Source organism: Rhinoraja longicauda, chromosome 11, assembly GCF_053455715.1.
Source record: "Rhinoraja longicauda isolate Sanriku21f chromosome 11, sRhiLon1.1, whole genome shotgun sequence".
Taxonomy (NCBI): domain Eukaryota; kingdom Metazoa; phylum Chordata; class Chondrichthyes; order Rajiformes; family Arhynchobatidae; genus Rhinoraja; species Rhinoraja longicauda.
Genome location: NC_135963.1, coordinates 35209152 through 35224633, shown reverse-complemented (window position 1 = coordinate 35224633; position 15482 = coordinate 35209152). Strand labels below are relative to the sequence as shown.

The window sequence follows — 15482 nt, the reverse complement described above, 5'->3', positions numbered from 1 at the left end:
AGAAAGTGAAACCACAGTCTACCATCAAATCAGCTTCAATAGAAAAACTTTCAATATCGGTGGGTGCCTGGAATTTGCTGCCAGTGGTAGTGGTGGAGGCAAATACGATAGTGGAGTTTAAGACACCTCTGGATAAGACACCTCGTGGATACACAAGGAATAAAGGGACGATGTACAGGCAGATCGGATCGATTTATCATGGTGTCATGTTCAGCGCAGATATTATGGGCCTGCTCCTGTGCGGCACTCTTCTATGTTCCCTGGTCGATGATGAAACCAGAACTCGGGCATTCAAAAGACCCTGAACAAATTGGTTCTTTTTCCTCCAGACAACAAAATATGGAAGTGTGACCCAGTATTTGTTTTCATGACTATCACAAGGTTTCGTAGCCAAGATAGAAAGGATGTTTTGTCAGCTCGAGAACAGTACTGAAGGAAATAAATGATGCCAAAGAGTGACAATTGCTAAGGTCAAGGTGGGTTTTAACAGAAATAGCTGATAACATTGATGGATCTGTTGTTTCAGAAATTGTTTCTATAGATTGGAAAAATCTTGTAGCTATTTATGAAAAACTAGACCAAGTGGACCTGTTGGGCCCAAACCTCTCCTGCATTGGTGCAGCACCCTTTCCTCCCCCACTCCCCTCTCCCCCCCCCCCCCCCCCCTCTCCTCTCCCTCCCCCCCTCTCTTTTCCACACTTTAGTATATAAATTAGAGATGAAAATTAGAAATTTTGGATCTGAAAAGGATAGGAAAGAGTACTTTTTTAAATAGGAAGGGATGGAGATTGCATGGAATCTGAAGAGGAATGTTAAATCAGTGGGATCCAACAGAATATATTGAATGGCAGTGCAGGTTTAAGATGCCTGGCAGCATACACCTGCTCCTATTTTCTCGTGCACTCGTGTGTATTTAGTTTCTCAGTGTCTTTTTTTCTCTCTCTTCTAATACAATGCTTCTCATTTAAAATATTGTTTAAAATGTGGTCTCTGCCAACACCAAGCAGAGGGAGGTCTACATTTAGACTACAAGCAAGTCAAAGAGTTGTGGGAGCTGACGGGACAATGGAGACGAGGCCATGATCGTATTGGAAGGTGGAGCAGGCCGTAGAGGCCGACTGGCCTGCTCCTGCTCCTAATAGCTTAGCTATGCGGCATGGAAACAGGACCTTTGGACCACTAAGTCCACGTCGACCATCGATCACCTGTTTACACTAGTTCTATGTTTACACTAGTTCACTGTCGCATCCATTCCCGACATAATAGGGGAATTTTACAGAGGTCAACTAATCTTCAAACTCGCACATCTTTGCGATATGGGAGGAAACCGGAGCACCCAGGAGAAATGCACGTGGTCACAGCAAGAATGTACAAACTTCAAACAGGCACCGAGGTCTGTGGTCAGGATCGAACTCGGGTGTCGATGCCACCTCTGGCTCATGCCACCTCCCCGGTTGCTTCAGCCCCAACTGCCCACGCCACCCCCTCATGCGCCACCTCCTGGCCAGACCTTCTGCCATCACCACTGGCCCCACACAGCTTCTTCGGCCGCTTCCAGGCCGTGCCTGCCACTGCTACCACCTACACCGCAGGTCTATACCTGCACTCGCCCAGCCACCACCAGGCCGCGGCCGTCAACTCACCTGGATTCCAGCCCCAGTTCCGGACCGAGAGTCTGAAGAAGAATCCCAATCCGAAACTTCATGGATCCGCATTCTCCAGGGATGCTGCCTGCCCGCTGAGTTGCTCCAGCACTTTGTGGCTTTCTTTTACTAAACTGGCATCTGTGGTTCCTTGCTTCTGCAGTTCCTTGTTCCTTTTTTTTATGAACGCAGAATGTATTGACCAGAGAATTCTGCACTGGTTGTACAGAGGAGAGTGGCACAGCTGGTAGAGCTGCTGCCTCACATCGCCTGAGTCCTGGGTTTGCTCCTGTCCTCTGGTGCTGTCTGTGTGGAGTTTGCACGTTCTCCCTGTGTCCGCGTGGGTTATCTCGGGGTACTCCAGTTTACTCCCCCATCCCAAAGACATGAAGGTTCGTTGGTTAATTGGCTTCTGCAAATTGTCCATAGTGTGTATATGGTGAGAAAATAGAATAACATAGAACCAGTGTGATCAATGATCGGTGTGGACTCGGTGGGTCAAAAAGCCCGTTTCCATGCTGTATCCTTAAACATAAATGAAACTAAACGAAGAGCTCCACCCTGTGGTGTTTTACATATATTCTTTTAAATGTGCTTGAAGCTACCCATGTAGACATTCAGAACCCTTTTCCCAGGATAAAACCATCAAATAGGAGAAGGCATAGCTTTAAGTCGAGAGGGACAAAGTTTAAAGGAGATGTGTGGGGCAATTTTTTTAACGCACAGGGTGGTGAATACCTGGAATACACTGCCGGAGATGATGGTGGAGGCAGATACAACAGTGGCATTCAAGAGACGTTTGGATAGGCACATGGATATGCAGGGAATGGAGGGGATATGGGTTATGTGCAGGCAGATAAGATTTGGTCTTGGCTTCATGTTGGCACAGACATTGTGGGCCAAAGGGCCTGTGTATGTGTGGGTCTGTTCAATGTTGTCTTCAGCCCTTCAATATCTGCTCTGCCATTCTTTATACATCATGACCTTTCTTTTACCTCAGTACCATCAATAGACAATAGGTGGAGTAGGCTATTTGGCCCTTCGAGTCAGCACCGCCATTCAATGTGATCATGGCTGATCATCCACAATCAGTGCCCTGTTCCTGCCCTCTCCCCATACCCCCTGACTCCGCTATCATTAAGACCTCTATCTAACTCCATCTTGAAAGCATCCAGAGAATTGGCCTCCACTGCCTTCTGAGGCAGGGAATTCCACAGATTTACAACTCTCTGAGTGAAAATGTTTTTCCTCATCTCTGTTCTAAATGGCCCACCCTTTATTCTTAAACTGTGGCCGCTGGTTCTGATCCTTCACTAACACTGAGTCCTTTAATATCTACGGATTTTCGCTACTCTATAGTAACTGATCTTGTAGTGACAGATCATGTCTGTTCTTACGTCTACAAATGGCACCACTACTTCACCAACAATTTCCATTTATATAGCATAAACATTGCCCAAGAATGACATTAAGCAAAGTAGATTAGATTCTGAGCAGCACGAGGAAATAACGGACAGCAAATCAAAAGGATGGGCAAAGAGGGGTGTCCAAAAGAGGAAAGTGATGAAGATGTTTAAGAACAAAAGACCAGGGCTTAAGGCTGGTGAAGCCATGACTACCATTGGTGAACAAGTAGTTTAAATTAGTCCAGTTTGAGATACAGAATGGAAACGAGCCATCCACTGAATCCACACTGACCATCGATCACATGTTCACACCAGTTCCATGTTATCTCACTTTCCCACATGCCACACACTTGGGACAATTTACAGAGGTTGGTTAACCAACGCACATCTTTTGGATGTGGGAGGAAACCAGAGCCCCTGGAGGAAACCCATGCAGTCACAGGGTGAATGTGCAAACTTCACACACGCAGACAGCACCCATAGTCAGGATTGTACTTGGGTCTCCGGCGCTATGAGGCAGCAGCTCTACCGAGATAAGAAGTGATATCTTATCCCGTGATAGTTAAACCCTGGGATGATTAAGAGACTAAAACAAAGCCATGGGTGAAACAAATGGGACAGTCTAGCTTTTGCCTGGCAGGTCTTACATGCATCGTGCTTTGGCTGGTTGGAAGGAGCAAGTAACCAGACCTCCGACACTGACATTGCCTCTCCGCCTCATCACCCATGGGGAAGATGGTGAAAGAGAGGGAATCTTGCATTTGATTGCCTCATGAAATAAAGTTTCAGGCGTAAAAGACCTACAAGGCATATTCTACTGGGCAGCAATGTGCTGGTGAGATAGGAACTGAGATTAACTCAATGGAGTGGCCATTTTACCTTGGTCTTTCCTACTAATGCCCTTCATTTGTCTTTGTTCGTACGAAAACCAGCCGAGTGTTCCCAAAGGATCGTCAGAAAGGCAGCCAGCACCATCAGAGTCCTACACCACCCTGGCCACACACTCATATCCGTCCTTCCATTGGGAAGAAGATAAATAGACAATAGGTGCAGGAGGAGGCCATTCAGCCCTTCGAGCCAGCACCGCCATTCAATGTGATCATGGCTGATCATTCTCAATCAGTACCCCGTTCCTGCCTTCTCCCCATACCCCCTGCCTCCGCTATCCTTAAGAGCTCGATCTAGCTCTCTCTTGAATGCATTCAGAGAATTAGCCTCCACTGCCTTCTGAGGCAGTGAATTCCACAGATTTACAACTCTCTGACTGAAAAAGTATTTTCCTCATCTCCATTCTAAACGGCCTATCCCTTATTCTTAAACTGTGGCCCCTGGTTCTGGACTCCCCCAACATTGGGAACATGTTTCCTGCCTCTAACGTGTCCAACCCCTTAATAATCTTATATGTTTCGATAAGATCCCCTCTCATCCTTCTAAATTCCAGTGTATACAAGCCTAGTCGCTCCAGCCTTTCAACATACGACAGTCCCGCCATTCCGAGAATTAACCTAGTAAACCTACGCTGCACGCCCTCAATAGCAAGAATATCCTTCCTCAAATTTGGAGACCAAAACTGCACACAGGAGGCTGGACACTGTAACGTCCAGGAACAGCTTCTTCCCTCCAACCATCAGGCTATTCAAACACTACAACCTCCAAATAGGCTCTGAACTATAGACAGTTTAGAGATACAGCGCAGAAACAGGCCTTTTCGGCTCACTGAGTCCGCACCGACCAGTGATCACCCTGTACACTTGCATTATCCTACGCACTAGGGACAATTCACAATTTTTTAAAAATCAAAGCTAATTAACCTATAAACGTGAACGTCTTTGGAGTGTGGGAGGAAACCAGAGCGCCCAGAGAAAACACTTGTGGTCTCGGGGAGAACATACAAACTCCATACAGACAGCACCCATAGTCAGGATTGGACCTGGGTCTCTGGCGCTGTAATGCAGCAACTCTACCACTGTGCCACCCTGGGGACATTATTTTTGTACTATTATTGTCTATTTATTTTTTGTCTTTTAAAAAATATAGAAACTGAACTTTTTATTCATTGTTTATTGGTTTTACGGAGTACTATGTTTGCATATCTGTTGTGCTGGTGCAAGTAAGAATTTCATTGTTCTGTTCTGGTACGTTTGACAGTAAAACATTCTTGACTCTTTTTATCAGAGTGGAGGCCGGCGGTGAGCCTAGCTGCTGTCAACTGTGCCAACATGAAGAATAAGCAACTGTGCAAGAGGTTTGAGATCAAGTCCTATCCCACGATAAAGGTACGTTTGTTGGGCCCAAACCACTCTTGCATTGGTGCAGCACCCCTTCGTCCCCCACTCTCCCCTCCCCTCTCATTCCCCCCTCCCCGCTCCCCCTCTCCCTCCCTCACTACCTCCCTCCCTCCCTCCCTCCCCCCTCTCCCCCACCCTCTCCCTCCCCTCTCCTCCCCCTCTAGGGTTGCCTCTCCTGCATTAGTGCAGCACCCTCTCTCCCCCCCCTCCCCCCATCTCCCTCCCCCCCATCCCAGGGAGAGGAGGAGGGACGGGGCAGCCGAGGGCAGGTCCAGCGCCAGACCTCGGCCTTCACCTCCACCAACTCCCAGCCTCACCGCCGCTGCTGCTGCTGCCGCCTTGCCCCTTGGCCCAACTCAGACTCGCGGTTACCTGATCACGTCCAGGCCCAGGCTCTGGCTACCCCCGGCACTAGGCCTGGCTCTCCCGCCCCTAAGAGACAGGCGGCCGAGCCCTGCTCAACGGGCCCCAACTGCGCAGGCACGGACGCGTTTGTTCTGCGCACGTGCGGATGTGGCGGCCATCTTACGTAAGTACCAGATCAACGGAGCCCCAACTGCGCATGCGCAGTTTTTTAAACATTAAAATGTGAATAACTTAAAAAATATAACACCGACTTCAATGAAACCTCTGCCATCGGACCATGGGGTAACGGTGAGTAAGGTGGGCCTAAATTTGTCGGGCTAACGTGTACTGTTTTGGCTGTAGTTCAGGAACAAGCGAACAAATGAGAGTTTAAGTATATAGATTACATTTTGCCCTTCTCACCTTAAACATATGGTCTCTGGTTTTTGATTCTCCTATTCTGGGTAAAAGACTGTGCTTTCACTTTATCTATTTCCCCTCATGATTTTATACACCTCTGTAAGTTTACCCCTCATCCTCCTGTTCTGCAGGGAATAAAGACCTAGCCTGCCCAACCACTCCCTATATCTCAGGCCCTCAAGTCCTGGCAATATCCTCGTAAATCATCTCTACACTCTTTCCAGCCTAAAGGTATCCTTCTAATAGTAGGATGACCAAAAACTGAATGCAATACTCCAAATGCCACCTCACCAACATCTTGTATAACTGTCACCTGATGTCCCAACATCTGTACTCAGTAGATGGACACAAAGTGCTGGAGTAACTTAGTGGTTCAGGGAGCATCTCTGGAGAAAAAGGATGGGTGATGTTTTGGGTCAGGGCTCTTCTGAGTCTGAAGAAGTGTCCCAACCCAAAACGTCACCTATTTTTTTCCCCAGGTGATGTAGCCTGACCCGCTGAGTTACTCCAGCACTTTGTATCTATCTTTGGTGTAAACCAGCATTTGCAAATCTTTGTTTCTATATTCAGTACCCTGACTGATGAAGGACAATGTATCAAATGCCTCCTTTACCACACCACATCCAGGGAATGGTGCTAAAATGTGTAGGTAGGAACTGCAGATGCTGGTTTACAACAAAGATAGACACAAAACGCTGGAGCAACTCAGCGAGTCAGGCAGCATCTCTGGAGAAAAGGAACCGATGAGCCTTTGGGCAGTTTCCTGGTCCCGACGAGCCTTGGAGCAAGGTCCCACGGTCTTTGGGCTGCAGCGACCATGTGCATTGAAGGGTTCTACAGCCCCGCTGTGACGGTCAAGGCTACGGATGAGATGACTGCAACCATCACTAGCTCCTGAGTTACCAGCAGGAGAGATTTCAACTATGCAGATACATGCTTCACAAACAGCACAAAAGGCTCAGTTTGACTTCTGAAACTCAGCCAACTCCATATTTCCACTCAGTAGGGAACAGTCTGTTAGAGCAATGCTAAGCCATCAATGCTCAGCACACTCTCCTGCAATCCAGTTAAAATATTGCCAGAATATTAACTCTGTTTATCACCTCATTCTGTCACTCTTCCAGCTTTCCCCATTCGTAATTTGGCTGCCAGATGAGATGATTCTGAATAATGACTATTTTGCTTTTATTACTTAAATCCAGCAAAGTAATGAGCAAATGTTCTGAATAGTTGCTGCAGAGTGCCCCTGTTGAGCTGGAATGAAAATTTGGCTACAACTCAGGAATCTCACTGAACCTCTTGCTCCTGTACGGTCTGTGAATTGTGTGTTTGTAAATTTAGAAATTGACAGAACAGGTTGCCACCTGGAAGTACAAGTATATTGTACAGGGGTAGCACAATGGCACAGCGGTAGAGTTGTTACCTTGCAGCACCATAGACCCAGGTTCGATTCTGCCTACGGGTGCTATCTGTACAGAGCTTGTATGTTCACCCTGTGACCACATGGGTTTTCTTCGGGTGCTCGGGTTTCCTCCCACGCTCCAAAGACATACCGGTTCGTAGGTTAATTGACTTCAGTAAAAATTGTAAATTGTCCCTAGTGTGTAGGATAGTGCTAGTGCGTGGGGATCGCTGGTAGGCACGGACTCGGTGGGCTGAAGTGCGTGGGGATCGCTGGTCGGCGCGGACTCGGTGGGCTGAAGTGCATGGGGATCGCTGGTTGGCGCGAACTCGGTGGGCTGAAGTGCGTGGGGATCGCTGGTCGGCGCGGACTCGGTGGGCTGAAGTGCGTGGGGATCGCTGGTCGGCGCGGACTCGGTGGGCTGAAGTGCCTGTTTCTTTGCTGCATCCATCATTCAGTAAAACGGCACATTTGGTACCGGCACTTAGTATATCAGGATGCACCAGTCCTAATGTGACAAAGCTGATCTTTGCTGTAGTATCACCCATGAGGGCAAGGAGAGCTAGTATTTAACTCAGGATGTCACCAGAGCTTTGAGAAATGAACTGACATTCAACAATGCATTGCTTTTGTTTACAGTTGAGTTGCTATGCAGTAACAGTTTACTACTGGTATGATATAACTGTGCCTTTTTATTGCTTCCAATCACTGCCTTTGGTACAGTTTTGTTTCATCTTTGTTTCAGCTGTTCAAAGCATTTTCTGCGCCGTTTTCCAAAGGAGATCCTTACGAAGGTTAGTAAATTTGTATCATCATCTTTCTTCACACTTCACTCCCCCTGCTGTGATTATGATCCATTGCTATGTTGCAAACTTTGCCTGTTTCCTTTCAGCTTTTTTTTATGAACCTTCCAACGGCACTTTCACTTGATTTATTGAATAGTGAAAGGCCTGGATAGAGTGGATGTGGAGAGGATGTTTAAAATAGTGGGAGAGTCAAGGACCAGAGGCCATAGCCTCAGAATAAAAGGATTGAGGCAGGCAATACTGAGGAGGACCTTTAAGGCCCAGATAGAGTGGAAGTGGAAAGGATCCTTCCAGTAATGGGAAAGTCTTGGACCAGAGTGCACAGCCTTGAAATAAAAGGACGTAATTTTAGAATGGAGATGAGGAATTTCTTTAGCCAGTGGGTAGTGAATCTATAGAAACAAAGAAAATAGGTGTAGTAGGCCATTCGGCCCTTCGAGCCAGCACTGCCATTCAATATGATTATGGCTGATCATCCAAAATCAGTACCCCATTCCTGTTCTGCCCCATATCCCTTGATTCCGTTAGTCCTAAGAACTAGTCTGAAGAAGGGTCTCGACCCAAAATGTAACCCGTTCCTTCTCTCCAGAGAAGCTGCCTGTCCCGCTGATTTCCTCCAGCATTTTGTGGCTACCAGTCTTAACAGCTATATCTAACTCTCTTGAAAACATCCAGTGAATTAACGTCCACTGCCTTCTTTGGCAGAGAATTCCCCTGTAGAATTCATCACCACAGATGACTGTGGAGGCCAAGACACTTGATATTTTAAGAGCAAAGATTGATAGGTTCTGGATTATTCTGGGTGTCAATGCTTTACAGGGAGAAGAAATGGGGTTGAGAGGGAAAGATAGATCAGACATGATTGTATGGCAGAGCAGACTCAACAGGTTGAATAGCCTAATTCTGCACCTATATCTTGTGGCAGGTATGAGCATCCAGTCTTGTTAATGGTCCCAATCCCAACATTTGTCAGGCATCAGCATTCTCAATGCAAGGGGCTTGGCTCTAACTACCAGATGAGCGCACCGAGAGTCTGGACATTGCCACATCAACTTCAGAGAGTGGGAAATTATTGGGGAGAACGGGTACACCCAGGTATTATGGCAAGTGAGAAACATGTCTTGAGAATGAGCTGTAAGTGTTCAACAGATGTAGGACTAAGCAAAGACGGCAGCATACACCCTGAGCTGTGTAGAGACCGTCATACAGCCCAGGTTGTTTGGACAACTGAGTCCACACTATCAACCGCCCTTGCACATTAATCCTAAACTCCCATTTTATTCTCATCAACTCCCTCAGCTTCTACCACACGAGGGACAATTTACAGAGATCAATTAACCTACTAACCCACATAACCCACATAGAGAGGAACCCTGGGCACCTAGAGGAAATGCTTAGACTTTACTTTAGACTCCAGAGATATGGAACTGAAACAGGCCCTTCAGCCTGAAGAAGGGTCCTGACCCGAAACTTCACCTATCCATTTTCTCCAGAGATGCTACCCGACCCGCTGAGTTACTCCAGCACTTTGGGTCGTTTTTGTAAACCAGAAATTGCTGTTCCTTGTATCCCCACGATACTTTATTATTCCAAAGGATACACCAAGGCAAATCAACAACATTAGGGCAAGGACTATGTTACTGTGGTGCAAATAAAGAAGATTATTTTAAGTATGATTCATTTTATTGAGTTCACTGCACTGGCACAGGTAGAAATACTGTGAAGTACGTAACTGGAAAACAAATCCCTCTCAGCCTTCCTTGAAGCAGAGCAGGTGTACTATGAGAGAACTCAGTTGGTTTACAAATCTAGCACTTCCCTTCCCATTAAAACCATATTCCTTTGAAATGCCTGCACTGCTAGGGTGGCATGGTGGTAGAGTTGCTGCCTTGCAGTGCCAGAGACCCAGATTTGATCTTGACTATGGGTGCTGTCTGTATGGAGTTTGTACGTTCTCCCTGTGATCTGCGATGGTTTCCTCCCACCTCGTACAGATTTGTAGGTTACTTGGCTTCAGTGAAGATTGTGAAGATTGGATAGTGTTAGTGTATGTGGTGATCGCTGGTCGGCATGGACCCGGTGGGCCGAAGGGCCTGTTTCTGCGCTGTGTACCTAAACAAAATGAAACTATTATTACCAAGCCTGGTTCACAAGCGCTTGCCTAACTCCAGTCTGTGTCTGATTCCCGACAGGTTCTGATCGCGGTGTGTTACCTCTGCGACACAATCTCATTAAACACCTGGAGAATCACGGAGAGAATGAATGGCCCCCATCATGTCCTCCATTGGAGCCAGCCAGGTATGTCATGGAGTCTGGAAACAGGCCCTTCAGCCCAACTTGCCCATGCCGACCAACATCACTAGCTTTGGTCAGCATCTAGTCCATCTAAACTAATCCCACTTGTTTATTATTATTATTACATTTGGCCCATATCCCTCCAAACCTAAATGTTTCTTAAACGTTGCAATAGTACCTGCCTCAACTACCTCCTGTGGCAGCTCTTTCCATACATTCACCACCTCATTCCTTGATTTTACTAGGGAAATTCTATCCTTGATCTATCTCAGAAAGGGGGTGTGGGCAGAGGTGTGGGGAATGGATTAAACACTGTCAGAGTCGTTTTTATCAGTGGCAGAGGGGAAACAATGGATCATTGAAGATAATTCACCTGTGTGGAAAGTCTTGTCATTGAAGTTATGTGTTGCTAATAGCAGGACTAAGGACATACCCAAGAGGACAGACCTTATAATCAGAAAGAGAAAATCTGAGCCAAAATCACAGATGAAATGGCCAGATCTGATGCAGATGGAAAAAACGAACCAGTCTGAAGAAGGTTTCTGACCGGAATCGTTGCCTATCCAGCACCTCCAGAAATGCTGCCTGACCCATTGAGTTATCCAGCACTTTGTTCTAGGCAAGATTCCAGAATCTGCACTTCCTTGTGTATCTGGATTAGTACCTTTCCAACTTCAATGATCTTGTGACCTCAATTGTCTTTGAAGCATCTTTAATGTAGTGATCAATTACTCACGTTTATATTTTCCGACCTTCAAATGCAGTTTGGCAGAGATTCAGAGCTTCTTTGTTGTCAATGACGTTCAGTATCTGGCACTTATCTTTGAAGAGGAAACATCGTACGTTGGCCGAGAGGTAAGACGTGTGCCTTTGCCTTTCGACTAGTACAGGGTGGCACAGCGGTAGAGTCGCTGCCTCACCTTGACCGAGACCTGGGTTCAATCCTGACTATGGGTACTGTCTATGCAGTTTGTACATTCTCCCTGTGACCATGTGGGTTTTGTCTGGGTGCTCTGGTGTCCTCCAGCATTCTAAAGAGGGGGGTGGGGGGGGGTTGCAGGTTAATTGGCTTCTGTAAATCACCCCTGGTGTGTAAGATCCAAAAGTGGGATTATGTGGAACTGTATAGGGAGAAACTGCAGATGCTGGTTTATATCAAAGATAGGTGCACAATACTGGAGTAACTCAGCGGGTCAGGCAGCATCGCTGGAGAAAAAGAATAGGTGACTTTCGGGTCAGAACCAAGTCAAGTCAAGTCAAGTCAAATTTATTTGTCACATACACATACACGATGTGCAGTGAAATGAAAGTGGCAATGCCTGTGGGTTGTGCACAAAAAGAATTACAGTTACAGCATATAAATAAAGTTAATAAGTTACTATTAGTGCCGACAAAAATGTAGTCTCTGGGGTTATAAAAGTTGACAGTCCTGATGGCCTGTGGGAAGAAGCTCCGTCTCATCCTCTCCGTTTTCGCAGCGTGACAGCGGAGGCGTTTGCCTGATCGTAGCATCTGGAACAGTCCGTTACTGGGGTGGCAGGGGTCCCTCATGATCTTGCTTGCTCTGGATCTGCACCTCCTGATGCACCATTTGTCATACTGGTAACATGGAACTAGTGTGTGGGTAATCAATGTTTGGTGTGGACTAGGTGGGCCGGAGGGCCTGTTTACATAAAGTAAACTGAACTGCTCCCCACCTAATATAAAATAGATACTCCTCGCAATGTGGAGGCCAAGTCATTGGGTATTTTTAAACCAGAGACCATTTGTGTAAAAAAAGTTGCCCCTCAGGTTTCTACTAAATCTTTTCCCCCTCACCTTAAACCTATGTCCTCTGGTTCCTGATTCCCCTACTCTGGGTAAAAGACTGCTCAGTTACCTTGTCTATTCCTCTCATGATCTTGTGCACTTCTGTAAGATCACCCTTCATCCTCCTGCTCTCCAAGGAATAGAGACCGAGCCTGCTCAACCTCTCCCTATGGCTATCCCTCGAGTCCTGGCAAAATCCTTGTAAATCTTCTCTGCACCCTTTCCAGCTTGACAACATCTTTCCAATAACAAGGTGACCAAAACTGAACACAATACTGACAAGTGTCAGGCATGCACAACTAGTTTCATTAGTGCGAAAGTACAGATAATGATATTTGAAATATTCCATGAATTTGAGATGTATGCAGAATATTACATTTAGCCAGGACTGATGATTCATCTGCACCAGTTGCTGACTCTAATGCAAACACCCAGTGACTTAAGTATTTACATGGAAACATACATAGAAACTAACCCCGTTCCTTTTAAACACAGAATCTCGATCAGGTTCCCACCTTGTCACTGATGGATAATTTTGCTCTTCATTTCATGCAACAGAATCAGAATCAGAATCAGAATGGCCTTTATTGTCATCCAAAAAAACAAATCTTTTGGACGAAATTCCGTTTCCCACAGTCCAACAATAAGAGCAATAAAAAACAAAGCAATAACACACACAATCACGAACCAACCCAAAACAAAAAAAAAGAAGCATCCATCACAGTGAGTCTCCTCAAGTCACCTCCTCACTGTGATGGAAGGCCAGAATGTCTTTTCTCTTCCCTGCCGTCTTCTCCCGCAGTCAGGCTGTTGAACTTGCCATGTCGGGGTGGTCGGGGCTCCTGACATTGAAGCCCCCGCCGGGCGGAGAAAATCCCGCGGCCTGTTTCAGGTCACGCCAGATGTTGAAAGGTCCGTGACGGGCCGACCCAAGCCCCGCGATTCGGGGCGGCTGAAGACGCTGCCGCTGCCGGAGCTCCCGAGGTCGGCCTCCCGAGGGACCTGCGAGCTTCCGACGTCCACGCGGCCCTTGGCCTAAGCCTCCGAGGCCTCCGAAGGTGAGTCGCCGCCGCTCTCGCAGCGCCACCACAGCCTCCGAAGGCAGCCAGTTCCGCAGGTAGTGAGTACAGTCCATGGGCTCTGCGAACCGGAGCCCCAGGTGGTCCCAGCTGGAGGCCGCCAGCTCCAGGTGTTTGGCCGATGATAGCGTGAACGGAGACATGGCACAGAAAAAAGGTCGCATCTCCGTTCGGAAGAGACAATTTTACAGTCCCCCCCCCCCCCACACACACACACAGCACACAAGCACAAAAAACACTACATCACATCTAAACACTACAATTAAGACAAAAAAAAGAACAAAAAACACAAAAGACAAACGGACTGCACAGCTGCACAGCGCCGCCACTTCCAAGAACAGTATTCTTGGGGTTTCTTTCAGCATTATAAAAAACAATTAATAGTAAAGGTACACACTAACTATATATCCATTAAGCCAAACCACAATAATCATCAATTCAGCCAAAGTCGTATGCACCTCAAATCAAATGTACTTCACTGTGCCGAGCACTAATGAGTTGTGAAATCACAAATACCTCATCTAATTTCAATAACCTGTTTCACAGTACGATGGAACTGTCTTTCTTCCATGCAAGAAAGATTGGTTGCAATTGGACCCCTGTTCTCCACTGCCATGATTTAACAGGGACATATCCCCAACTAAAAGGACTCAACGTCACATTGAGAAATGCATTCATTCCCAAAATCAGACAGATTTTGTTTGAAAGTACGTTTTGATCTCTAATTCCACATTATATCCAAAACCTATGGAAGATTGCCTCCTGATAACACCAAGCTCAATTGGTAACAGAATTCTGTCGCAATGGAGCACATTGACCTTCTATCACTCCTGCCGCGGAGAATGGGAACAGCAGCATTTTTCTGTATGGTGATACAACAGCGTGAAGATGTAGATTTCTAATATTACCGGGAAAAATCAACAAATTGGAGGCAAGGGGGGTGGGCAAGAATTCAGGAGAAAGAAATTCAGGAGTTTAGCTATTGATATAGTGGTCACAGTGATGGGATCCGACCATAAGACTTAGGGGCCGAATTGTGGCCTTTGTCCCATCGCGTCTTCCAATTTTCGATTATTTTTGGGTCATGACCCTTCTTAAGACTGATCAACTTAGGGATGCACAGTGGCGCAGCGGTAGATTTGCTGCCTTACATCAGGGATTGGGGTTCGATCCTGACTACGAGTGCTGTCTGTACGGAGTTTGTACGTTCTCCCCGCGCCCGCGTGGGTTTTCTCTTCGGGTGCTCTGGTTTCCTCCCACACTCCAAAGACGCACAGATTTTTCGGTTAACTGGCTTCTGCAAATTGTAAACTATCCCTAGTGTGTAGGATAGCGCCGGTGTACAGGGCGTTCGCTGGCTGGCGTAGACTCAGTGGGCTGAAGGATCTGTTTCCACGCTGAATCCAAAGTTCAAAGCAGGTGCACTTTGAGGAAATGGTGCAGTGGAGCAGTAAAATGGAGACACAAGAGACCACAGATGCTGGAATCTGCAGCAATACACAAAGCAGTGGAGGGATTCAGTGGGTCGGACGGAAGCGATGGAGGGAAATGGACCGATGACGGTTATGGCCAGGACCCTTCTCAGATTGCTGAGAGTTCTTGCCCCATGTCATCTGAAGATGCCAGACCAAACCTACCTAGAACATTCAAATGTGTACCTTGGCCTCGGGGCAGACTGTGCTGTGTATCTTGTGGTGAATGATTCACCACTTGGCTCCTCCAGGCCTTTCCATCTTCCACAAGTCGCTGGTCAGGGGTGCGATGGAACCCTGACGTCTGTCTGCGTGAATAAAGCTCCAATGTCACCGGAGAAGCAGAATACAAATATTTTATGCTAATTGTGTTTTTTTATTTAAATATTGGGGCAGCTAGTCGATCAAAGAAGGTTAATTGGCCACTGTAAATTGTCCCAAATGTGTAGGGAGTGGATGTGAAAGTGGGATAACAGAACTACTGTGAATGGGTGATCGATGGGCGGCACGAACATGG

The 15482-nt window shown here is 46.8% G+C and overlaps 1 protein-coding gene across 3 annotated transcripts in view; it reads left to right on the top strand.

Annotated features, from left to right (window-relative positions):
• qsox1 (quiescin Q6 sulfhydryl oxidase 1) overlaps nt 1–15482 on the top strand; it is a 72631-nt gene that overhangs the window by 30441 nt on the left and 26708 nt on the right. For all 3 annotated transcript variants that reach the window (XR_013547790.1, XR_013547791.1, XM_078407394.1), the window contains exons 2-5: nt 5225–5325; nt 8250–8298; nt 10503–10608; nt 11370–11460. Coding sequence is in view for 1 of the 3 variants with exons in the window: in XM_078407394.1 (XP_078263520.1) it covers nt 5225–5325; nt 8250–8298; nt 10503–10608; nt 11370–11460 (347 nt within the window). In the remaining 2 variants the exon portion in view is untranslated. The remainder of the gene's footprint in view (nt 1–5224; nt 5326–8249; nt 8299–10502; nt 10609–11369; nt 11461–15482) is intronic.